Here is a 12569-nt window from a genome sequence, read left to right on the forward strand (position 1 = left end):
GCAACTCTTGGCCATCAGTAAGCCGATGGACAGTCACTTCCTAGCACAGTTACCCAGCCTGGGGGACCACCCAAATATGCAACCCAAAATATCCCTGGGAATATCCAGCCGCAACATATGACCAGTCATTGTCAGCACTTGGCTCCAGAACCCTGGTAAATGAGGACAGCTCCACATCATATGTATAATCCCTGCCTCAGGCTCCTTGCACCTAGGACACCTGCTATGAGCAGACTAATTGAATTTACACTGGTGGGATGGTGTTAGGTACACTCGATACAGTATTTTATACTGGATCTGCTTAAACCTTGTGTTTAGTGCCGAGTATACATACACATATAAGACCACATCTTGTTGTCAAGATCCGGCCCCACATCCTTTTCCCAAATTCTCCTACAAGGGAGGCCTCCCCCGGTATATGGACGGCACAACTCCCCAGACGCCTGCTGAATTAACCAAATACTTCAGAAGCGGAGTCGTAACAGGTTCCATCGGGAAATCGGGAGCCCAGCTACAGAATGCAGCTTTAATACGAAAAAACTGGAATGCCAATTTGAATTAACAACCCAGTTTAGTTTGTACTGTCTCCCGGTCCACAAACTGTCCTTCTAAGTAAATATCGTACATGTGTTTCACTCCCAGTGGGGATTTGTCAATAAAGGGACGTAGCATCGACTCATCACTACCTCCTACCTCTTAATATAGCTTTTCATAGAACTTCAAAATAAATATGCTAGGGGTACGACACAACCTGACCTTGATCATCCTTAACAACAGATATATCCATCGTACCTCTTTCGCCCTTCACTAGGGTAGCCAAGTAATGACCTGGTGTCATGATGCCTACCCCCGGGCATCAGGACCAAGCCCATCAGCTCCGGGAGCAGGCATCCAGACACTTATTAAAACACCAACAGCCCCGGCTGGGGGCTGTTTGGGTTCAGTCCTGGCGCCTTAGGCGCCAGGCTCATCATAGAAATCAGTCCTGGCGCCATAGGCGCCAGGCTCATAGACTTTACTTACCTGATGCAGACCATGCTGCTAGAGAGTGCAAGCCAACGTGAGGCCTGGATGGGACTATTTTATTACAGGGACTATTTTTTACTTGGGCGTGGTTCTAGGGAACTTCTTACCTGGAACTACTTTGGAGGCTATTTAAACCACGCCCGAACAACAGCACACGCTTCGCATTATTTAGCATCCAGAAGCGTAACGCTCACCGTGTCTGCAGTCTGCATCCATTCTTCTGCCACGCCCGCCTCGAATCTGGAGCTCCTAAAACAAAGAGAAAAGAAAAGGACAAGGTTAGAAAACAAACTATTTTCGATTTCCTCACCTGATTCTGGATCCATCTCGCCTCCGGACCTGGAAGAACATAATTTCTGTACGCGTCGCATCTCCAGCTGCAGCGCTGCGCCATACTCACCAGTCCTCGCAGCATCTTTCGATTCGGCACAGCCTCCATCATTTCTTCGCCGAACTCCGGCACCTGGGGGACAAAAGTAAACAACAAGGTGAGCCGTGAAAACCAACAAATATAACTTTTATCACCATACACTTACCTGATTTACCACTGGAGGCATTATTCTATAACTCTCCACATCTTCATGTGCCGCACCTGCAAAGAGAGAGAAAAACAACACGTTAAACACATGCAACATTTACCGGACAGCGTCGGGTAATACAGACTCTTACCTGAGCGCCACCAGCTGCCATGAGAGCATCTTCTCACAATCTCAGCTGCAAGACAAGGAAGGAAGGGGGGACAAGAGTGAAACATCAGACATATTGAACTCTATGAACTTGATACTTACTGGACCTTGCCAGGAACCTCAGAGTCAATACTCTCCGGAACTCTCCCACACCTTCAAACCAGTGAAGTAACTGGCATCAACGCGCCCCTGCAATTCATGCAGGATGGAGAGCTCATCTTTCAAGCATATAAGGTAAAATTGCTGAGAGGGCACTTCGGAGGTGATTAGTTGGGAGGACTGTGGGGGGTGCCATAACTTGAATCCATGGGTGGCTAAATCCATCCCTCCACTTGCAGGAGAATACTTCTACGGGTCACGGAGACAAGATTAGGAGGGCCAGTCCAGTCAATCATCTCTGCACTACGCATCACGTTGGTGGAGACCACAGCCGTCCGGATCCGACCGACGCCCCTGTGGGAGCCAGGTAAGCGTAACACCTGGTCTGCCCTCCTCACCATACCTACGGGGGACAGCCAAATAACATACCTCCTTGTCAGCTTCTGCACAGAAAAGGTCTAATGTAGTTCTTACGGAGGCCTTACAGTCATCGTGTGACCGATCTATAGCAACCTGAAACTCCTTAAATTCTTTTCAAGATCAGCCAACTTATGCAAAATAGTTTGAATCACTCCACACTCCAGTGTCGGGCATCAGCATCTCAAGTAGACTTTGAATGTCTCTCAGACCACCACTACGGGGTTCCATGTGATAATATCACCACAAAAATGTTGCCATACAAGAATGGCGCCGTTCTTTTGCGGCAATATTAGCCCATGGAACCTGTGGGGGATATCCCTGCAACCCCCATATTTTTTTAAAGGGAGCGGGGGACACCCTGCAGTCCCCGCTCCCATTTACCGCACAAATTATCCCCATAAATAATGTCGCCTATGCCGTTTCCCAGCGACTATATGTATGGCGACATTATTTATGGGAATAAAATTACCGGATACCCCCTACGGAGGAGACAGACCCAATATTGTCCTTGAAGAATGATTATTATTACAGTATTATCACACTAGCTGCTTGAGATAACATCCTGACTCTACATCCTGATTTGTTCAGAGCTGGGTTCAAAGTTGTATTAAAGTCCCCAGCAATTATGATATGTGTATGAGAACACAAATGACATTTATTCAGTAGCCCTGACAGAACCACGGGTTGTCTGTATTGGGTTCGTAAACATTAACCAGCGTTACTAGCCTATGCACCAGCACACCTGAACGTAGCACCCTTCCAGGTCGATCTCTTGCTTAAGCACTTTGAATCCAAGTGATCTGTGAATTAGGGTTGTAACCCCCCTCGAGTATGTGGAGTATGACGTATAGCACCACGTATTACCCCAAGATCTAGCTAGTGCCTCATTTGCTACCCCCACTAGATACATTTCTTGTAGCATGATAATGTTGGCATGATGTCGCTCACAGTAGACTGCCACTCTCCTCATTTTAGCTTAGTTGTTCAAGCCCTGCACATTCCAACTGAGAAGAGTGCATTTGTCAGTACGACTCGAGCCCTGTCCCCTACCCTCCATAACCTCAGATCAATTCTATTCATAACATTGTACATAGCCACCAAGGCTTCCTCCAAGCTGTTCATTACAAGTGAACCCATTTTAACAATGTAACCCCCCAACCCACCTCCACCCCACTGCCATGCCCCAACTCACAGAGAAGGCCCTGCACCTTGAACCATACCCTACCCATGCCAACCAAAATGGGAAACATCCCAGGGATGCCAGGAACATCACCCCGCCCCTCAACGAGCATACAGGGAGCGGGCACCGGCCCGTTTCAGAACAACATTATAAGGATATACCTATTTGTTAGTTCCTAAAACATTTTCAACTTGCCCCCTTTAATTTCCATCAGCACATACTGATCACAGTGGTATAACATTGAAAGCACATCGATCACTCTAGTTCCAAAGGAGAACGAAACTGGAGCCCTGGTAGGCTGGTCTCGCATGAGCTGCACGCATTGAACCTTTACAATAATTTAATAATTAATTTGGCATTACAAACCCAGCAGTTTGGGAGCATCTCAAGGGAGGATTTCACTTCCGCTGGGTCCATGAAGAAGAGCGTATTGTTGTCGTGTACCAACCTGAGTCAGTGGGTACAGCATGGTGTATTGGAGACCACGTTCCAGCAGCTGGTGCTTAGCAGAAACAAAGGAAATGAGGGCCCTCTGCACTGTTGTAAAGTCTGGATAGAAGGATATCTTCGTCTGGTAGTGCAGGTCTCCCAGTTCTCTATCTTTCTGAAGGATGGTGTCCCTATCTCTGTAATTTAGCAGGCAGACAATCATCGGCCTAGGGTTCTGGCCCGGTTTCAGTTGTTGCGGTGAGTCTCGATGTGCCTGCTCTACGAGGAACTTGGAGATAGGGGTGGGTCAGCTAGGAATTTTTTTTTAATAAGGGCTTCAATGAAGACCTCCATATTCTGTTCCTTCACTGATGCTGGGACCCCCATTATCTGAATATTGTTACATTTAGATCTGGCTTCCAGGTCCTCATTTTTAGCATTCACTCCAGCCATCTCCCATTGCAATGATCGAAAAGCATGGCACATCTCCGTGCTCGAATCCTCCAGCAGGGGTGTTGCTAGGTCTGGAAAAGATCCGGGGCTAAGCTAATGTTGGGACTGTTGGGACTCGGGCTAGCTTGCCTTTTGGTTGTAGCCCCTGAGCTTCTATCCGGGGCTACAACCAAAGTATCCACGGGTATAGGCCCCTAACCCTGTAGCAACACCTTTGTCCTCCAGTGTCCCCACACGATGTTCAACTTCCCAAATTCTTCCGCTCTCCTTCTCAATGCACTCTTGCATATGATCAACCTTGTGGACAACACTGTCCAGCTTCCTGTTGACCGAGTCGAAGCCTGACTTCATTTGCTCAAAAAGAATCGACATATCCACCATCGGGTCCGGTGCAGCGGCCCCCGCCACAGCCCCCTCCACATTCTCTGCCATTCTCGGTGTCCCTCCATGGGCAGAAAAATCCCCAGATGATGAATTTGGTCTTGTAATCCTAGGCACCTCTGTGTGAGAGAAGGGGAGTTTAGGCTGTCTTTTTTCACTCTTAACCATTCGTGCAGGTCACCAAGACATAACCCAGGCACAGGGAAATCGCGATTGCCAACACTGCTATTGTATGGTATGGTATTCAGGCGGGTTAACTCAATACCCCTGTCTGCCCCACGCTCGCTCAGGTCTGCAATAGCTCCCGCTTAGACCTGCAGCGCACGGCTCAAGGATAGCAGCCTGTTGGCGCCCTGTGGGATCCATACCTGCCACTTATTGAATTATGTCCAGCCACTATGTCAGTGGGTGCCCCAGCGACAGTCCGATCCTTAGAGTACGCTCATTACAACCGGGCACACTGCACTCCAGAGACCCTCCTTTATTACAACCACCTTCTGTCCGGGCAGCTCCGGTATGACATCACCTCCCTGGGCCAAATTTCACCTTCATGCCCGGGCTGCTCACTGTGACTCAATCCTCTCAGGAGGCCATTGTTTCCTTCCATGGACTAATAAATGTGGACTGCACAGAGGCATCCACAACTCTGCATTGTCAGACTGTCCCGTGAGGAGCAGAGTCAGGTCAGGGCACGCTGTCACCACAACTCCCAGCAATCTGCCGAAAATGGCCACTGCCATAGCACTCCACCTCAACAAGGACCGCCACCTGCTCTCCCGCACCTATGGGCGCAGCCTGCCGTCTCCTCGCCACACCCCGAGTGAGCACCTCCACTGCCTCCTCTTCTAGCTCACAGCTTCAGTGAGTTGCCAAACTCCCGGCTTATCCCCCATGTCGCCCTTGGCCCACTAGCCTGGAACAGCCGTGTGGTGCGCCAAGAACAGCGGAGCGCCAGCTAACCAGGGCCCCAGTCTTCACACCCGAGAATCAGAGGTCTGGTGGGCACGATTTACACTGATTTTGCGCGGGCTGGAAAGTCTTCTTCCTGCGGCGCACAGAGTTTAAGATGGAGCTACCATCTTGGTGCAGCAACTCCTAGCGTCCCCACCCTTCATCAGAAGATAGCAATTCAGAAGTATAGAAATTGAGGAGTCATCCAAGGAAGAAACTGGTGTTCTGAGGGGCACTTCCCCCAGCTTGCCTCCTCACTCCGTTGCTCGAGATACCCTGATTCTCAGGTTGATTGTCTGATCTGGCCTCTGATACATGGTTCCCTCTGTATAGAAGATTGGGGAGGCGAGGGACATTCTGGTGATGCCCCCCCCCCGGACTCCAATATGTCACCTCGAGTGGTCGCTACAAGTAGGTGCCAATTTCCTCTTGCCCCCACAGTCTCCTGTCCATCTACAATGGTAGATTCTCATGTGCCCTTGCTCGATTTGGCGAAGTACAAGTCCTACTAAGCAACTTGGACCACTGCCACCACGCCTAGTATGAACTTGCAATACCACTACATTCAAACCTTTTCTCTTCTCAACCCGAAGGCACAACTTGGTAAAAAGACTCCGCAGTTCCTGCGAAAGGCCCAGACAACAGCAGACGAGCCCAGAAGCCAACTCTCCTATATTGCAGACATTCTCAGGCTTTCTTCGTCCAGCGGATTTACTGGCCCTATTGTTCGTGTAACTTTATGATTTCTGCGTGTTTTCTTTTCTGTGTTGCTGGGACATGTGTATTGTGATTTTTCTTCTTTTTACAGTTATTATTTCCTTCAAACAGACACTGGTGGTGTTTCGAAATCCGAAGGATAATGCAGTCTCCCTCTTCCACTTCCATCTTGGAAACCCTCTGCTGCCCAAGTACAATTCCTGGGATGAGTTCTTCACAGTGTTCATGAGTGGAGAAGGTATTGCTTTGTTCTGTTGCAGTGGCTGTCTTGTGCTTTTAATTCTCCAATGTTCATTGTATATCTAGTGACAGAGCATGCCTCCTAATATGGACATCAGTAATGCATGCAGAATAAAATGCTTCCCGCCTTTAAAAACAGACTGGCAAAATATGAACATTTCTCTTTTAAATGTTTTGAATAGTTACCAGTGTGTAAAAGACTCAATGTGTCACTGTCTCCCAAGATAGAACTATCAGGCTCGGATGCCCTAATTCAAAAAGAGTTACAGAATGGGCCCGGTCTTTAAAGAGTGGTGCATCTCGAAGAAGCTGAAACGAGGCTCAGTTTGGAAAAAAGTGTATTCACAAATGTCATTTCACCAAAATGCCAGGGTTAGCGGAAGTGACATCACATGACCCTTGACCTCTGACATCACATTAAATGATGCAATTTGACCTCACCCCGAAGTGAAGTCACAGGAAGTGATAGAATACAACCTTTCACCCCTTTTAATGAGTCTAGCATTGTATGGAATTCCAGAAACACAAATTATTTGTTATTCCTATTCTATCTTATTTCGGGTCACTGCTCAAAGTGTTAAACTTGTGTGGAACCCCCTTTTTTTAATTTTATTTTTTTAAGAGGCCTCAACAAAAATGCCAGCCACTCCAGAAACAAAAAGCCACATGGCACTGGCCACAGCTCAGGAGCTTCAATGTTTAAAAAAAGGAACAGGGGTAGCAAGGGAGACCTCAGGGGTCGCAGGTGGGACCACTGCCGACCCCCAAATTACATCCCTGACATTCGCATCAAGTGCGTCCACCGAACACTCTCCCTCCTTCTGGGAGCGCAATCCTCCACGACAAGTGTAGCAGGGGAAGCCGAGAAGAATTTAAAAATGCAGCAAGTTTGCTTCCCAAATAAAAGGCTATACATAGATTTGTCAAACTGTGTCCCGTGTGGCTCTTGTTCTGTGAATGATGAATGCGCAAAAAGGTCACAAAATTCCTTCTTGGCATTGTGCATTCTTCCTTCTAAATACTTATAATACACACAAATGCATGGACACAGTCTGCATAAGACCGGATTTGCACAATTCCGCACTGGGGCTGAGAAGGAGCATGGCTCTTTTGAGTGTTGGCAAGTATACAAGCACATGGGAACGTTCCTTTGTGAATCAGGACAAATGTTTAGCAGTTGCATGCACAGGTTTGTATCAAACCACAAACTGAAGTACACAACCCCGACAATCAAACCAACTCAGCCGGCCCAGGGAAATAATTAGCTGTGCCCAATCCTGAGCTACAAGATGATTAGTCTGGGACACATCAGCTTGCCTTCAACTTCCTGATGGCAAATGCCTTGCAGAAGAGCTTGTGAATTAAGCCCTACCCTCTAGCATGGGGCTACCATGATGATAGCTATTTTTACAGCACTTAGAAGTGTGAGGAATGATGGTTAAATCACTATCTATAAACACAATATCATATGCAATATAAAAAAAGGCCAGATGTATGTTTGCCTGATGCAGTCATGCACAGTAGAGACTGCCTGCTTTGGGTTTTGTCACCACTACAGGGAGCTGTTGCCTTAGGAAATATATAAGGCCAGATAACACTCTGGAAATGTCTTTCCTCACGCCCTTTGCCCGTGTACACAGGCTTTCATGCTAGTTATTATTATATTGTGATAGACCCGAGGTTCTGATGGTGGCTCATTTGGCTTGAGATGAGACTGAATATTCCGACATGTTCATAACATTGTGACAAGCACTTTCTTTGGCAGGATCTGTATAAAAAGCTGTCGATGAGACTTTTAAGTTTCTCAGAGGGACATATACGTTGAGGGCCACTTTTGTAATACCGAATTAGACACATTCATGCCCTGAAACATGAAGGTTGTGCCAGTACTGTCAGCATTCCAAAAGGTACAACCAGAAATGGAAAAACATCATGATCCACCTGTTGTGTAGTTCAGCCTGTGCTGCTGCCATTTCCGTGCACAAGGTGGAGATAGCCTGTATCAGTGCTGCAATGGATTCAGCGGATGCCTCCATCGCACCAGATAGTCCAAGGCTGAGCAATCTGTGAAGGGTGGACTATATCCACAGGGTGCTAACGCTTTCATTGGTGATCTAGCAAAAGCAACATACGAGCATACCCAACAGTCACCATACCATACAAAGTCCAAATAATTACAGGGTATAGGTGTCAAGGGGAGGATAAGGGAACCCACCCGTACGGCACGAGGACCAAAAAAGAGGGAAAACAACAAAACAGAAAATGCATTGGCCAGACAGGTAGCAAACCGAGTCAGATGCAAGATAGTTGAAATCTCCGGAGCACACAGAGTGAAAACCAGAACAGTTCTAATGAGTCTAAACGAGGGGGTAATCCAATAGCAAGAATGTAGCATCTGAGCAGGCAATCCCAGGATCAGAGGCTGTGATCAGTCTGTACATCATGGAGCGATACTCAACAACACCCCTCCAGGATTTCTCATTCCCCTCTAATAGCTCCGCCTTCCTTTGCCACCAGATCGGCACTCGTGGCCCTGCTGTAGCTGGCGGAAATAGATTTTGCTCACTTTAGGAACAAGGATGCCTACAGTAAGCAAAACTGGCGTGGATCCTGGCCATGTTGCTCAGATTCCTTGATAGGTTGGTAGCAAAGTGACATCCCACTGCCATGCAAAAGGAAGGAGGCAGAGGTGAGCCTGAGATGACCTCTATACTGCCCATGGGACCAACGTCCCTCTGTGATTAGCGGCCCCTTTTGTCACTCCGCCAATCGTACCTATTGCCAGGCAGGGGATTTCATCCCATTCCAAACAAAAAAGAAGAATTAGGGTTAACTGAAGTCACATGTTGGAGTTTTGCTACAATCACACAGTCTAGTCCAGCTGCTCTTGGGGACTGTGGTCCTCCAATCTTTCCTCTCTCCCTTAAGCTCTGCCTTCCTGGTGGGAAAAGAGTGGCTCAGTCTTTGGGATGTTAAGTGCCTTGTATTTTTCTTCACCTAGGGTGATATCTTTCCTGGTCTCTATGGAATCTCTGAGATGTCAGGCTTCATCTTTTCTCCTCTGTCAAACCTGACACTCCTACCCTTGGTGTATTGGGTCAAGTAGATGGGGAACAGGAGTCCGGCTGTTAAGGTTTGCATTGGGCTTTGGTGTTCGCAGGCTTAACCTCCTTTCCATGCTTCTGGGATCTTTCATGGTGCTATACTCCACCAACGTAGGAAGCTCTCTAGCAGCTTAGGTTGTGGCCAACCTTTTCTATTGCTGCTCCTCTTCATCACTTCCCTCTTCTATCTTCAGCTCCTTTTTCCCATCCTTCTTCACAACCTCCTTTTAATCCTCAACGTACCGTGATCCTCCAGGATGCTTTTCCTCCTGTTTACTCTCGCTCTCAATATTTCCCCGCCCCCTATTTCACTCCTTATCTCGACTCTTTCCACCTCCCGCTTAAGGCTCTTTCCCTTCTTCTCCATCTCCTCTTCAGGTCTCAGCTCTCTCCCCTCAACTTCCTCTCTGCTTCATCCTTACTGATCCTCTTCACTGCGTCCACCTCACTTCCTAACTATGTCTCCTCCTTAATGTTCCTCTTCACCTCCACCTCTGTTCATTTCTCCTTGCTGCTTTGACATGCACTATCCTTTACCTCACACTCGGTACTCCTGATTCCACAATCCATTGTGTGTCTGTCACCCTTTTAACCTTTTGCATAAGGGCCTGTGAGGCATTACATTGTTCAGATTTCAGGAGTTTGATCTGTGTATGCAAGAGCAATGATTGGCGCGCTTACCAGGTAACTATGGATAATAATAATAATAAATAATAACAGTTTCATGTGGGGCAATTTGCTGGCAGGCTATAGCATGGCTCTACTGGTAAAGGTTATTTTAAGTGCAGCCACCATCTTGGATTCAGATTGTGCACTTTAGTGGATGCTGCCATTCAGCAATACCAAATCCTTCTCTCCTTCAGAGCAGGGCAGGTGGGTGATTCCAAGATGAGTGCTGGGCCCTGCAAGCGCCCACAGACGGGATCAGTCATGTGCCACATGAAACAAGGTCGCCGACTCCTGTTTCTTTGAAAATCACTGTGCATTGATGCTATCTGCTTTGCAGACACTCACATTGGCAGCCTGCCCGGGTGTTAGGCAGAATCATATGCAGTGTCCTTAGGGACCGCTGCACACAATTAAGACTACACGTGCTAATACAATTTCACCTTTGGTACAAGCCTGTACTACACAGTAAAGTGGTAGCAATGGCTGAGCAGCCAAACTTATCTCAAGAGCAAATGAGCAGTAGTAGAGATTACACAAAGAACTACAATTACTGTGACTCAAACAAACACTGACTAAAGGTTTCTGGTTCAAAAATATAAGTACATTTATTTTTAAACCATCTGTTCACAAAACACTTCACTTCTATTAAAATAAAACCACACAAAAAGTATACTACACATAACCAATTCCTCTTGTTCAGGTCAATTCAAGGTAAGTACATTAGACTCTGATAGACCGGTGTTTTGAAAGAAAGACGTTACTGGGGGTTAAAACGCTATCACTTTTTGACAGTAATGACAGTTAGGCCTTACGAAAAATAAAGCGTACCCGCGGAAAGTACTACACCCAAAGTTAAACACACTTAGCACAAAGAATGAAAACAAGGCAATAGGGAACAAAAATCATAGGCAATACTTTTGTCAAGGCAAATAGAATCAGAGGACACTTTCTAAAACGTAGATAAAAGTCAATAGGCATGCGCCAGTGTCAAAATGGGACAGCAATCCTGTTGTCGAGGATCACAAGGTTAGAACAGTTCACGATTCAAGATTGCCAGGAGTACTTGGATATTGTCAAAGGGAAGCAAAAATTATAATAGGGAAGGAAGAAAAGGACAAGCCTTTGGCGAAGAAAATTCCTCAAGGTCGGACACAGTACCTTATTCGTTTGAAGAAAGCTAGTGCTATGGCAGTTGTTCCTGGTAGTTTCTGCAGACTCACGGTTCCTGGAGCTTCAGTCGTGGGGACAAGGAGGAGGACATCTGGAGCAATCTGCACTACCCAGGGATGAAGCCAGCAGCAGCGAAGCAACAGTGAATAAAAGGTACGCATCTTCAGATGGCTATCCGGACCACTACAGCTGTGTGCAGCGATTTCGACCAAGAAGAAGATTCTCTGGCTGTTGAAGGTGAGCTGGTTGATCCCACCAGGCTCAAAGGAAGAAGACTCCGGACTGGATCTTCTCTGTCGTTGAAGGGTAGATAGCTCGGGACTGCAGCAGGGCTTCACCGGGATTCGGGAGTTGCAGCAGCCGTCTTCTCTGCTTCTCTTCGGTTCTTGCAGTTCCAGTGGCGACTCTGACTTCCAGCCCAAGAGTCATTCCTTTTATGCTAAAATCCCCCATTCACACAGCCTGGCTGTCAATCACCCAGCAGGGGTTTTGTCCGGCCTGGACAACCACCTCAGCCAATCGACACAAAGTGCAACCTAGGTCTCCAAGGAGACCCTGTGCAGGGGGTTACTAAACCCCTCCCTCACATTCAGCCCACCTAGACACCCAGACGCCAAAGGAGGGCTTCTTCGCAGAAGCCCGCCATAGGACGGCGAACAAAGAAGGCAAACCTGGTTTGGCGCGAAAAGTAAAAAACAAGGAGGACTTTAACAAAAAGAAATGGCGACTAAACCCGACCGGAGCCAAAAGAAAACGTTTTTGGTCAAGCGGGTTTATGTTCGAGGCTAATACAATAGCCTAAAACAGTACCACGTTTATATACTATAATTGCGGTAGAAAAGTTAGGGTAGATACCACTGCCACCAGACAAGTCTTAATGTTAAGGGAGCGAAACAAGGTTCCAAGAGGTACAGACAAAAAGGGGTAGGAATTAACCCTTTCCAATACTCCATGTAAGATGGGGGTGTACTTGGTCTGTAGTTTAAAAGTGACTATATAAAGTTAATGGCAACTTTAGCTGCTTCTGGGGGACATTAGTCAGCC

General features: G+C 47.2%; 1 protein-coding gene across 1 annotated transcript in view; it reads left to right on the top strand.

Annotated features, from left to right (window-relative positions):
* Window positions 1–12569, top strand: part of LOC138510512 (sulfotransferase 6B1-like) — a 205988-nt gene that overhangs the window by 96039 nt on the left and 97380 nt on the right. Inside the window, exon 4 of the mRNA XM_069626215.1 lies at window positions 6454–6580. Within this exon, the coding sequence (XP_069482316.1) occupies window positions 6454–6580 (127 nt within the window). The remainder of the gene's footprint in view (window positions 1–6453; window positions 6581–12569) is intronic.

This window comes from Ambystoma mexicanum, chromosome 6p (assembly GCF_040938575.1).
Source record: "Ambystoma mexicanum isolate Mex_15411 chromosome 6p, UKY_AmexF1_1, whole genome shotgun sequence".
Lineage (NCBI taxonomy): Eukaryota > Metazoa > Chordata > Amphibia > Caudata > Ambystomatidae > Ambystoma > Ambystoma mexicanum.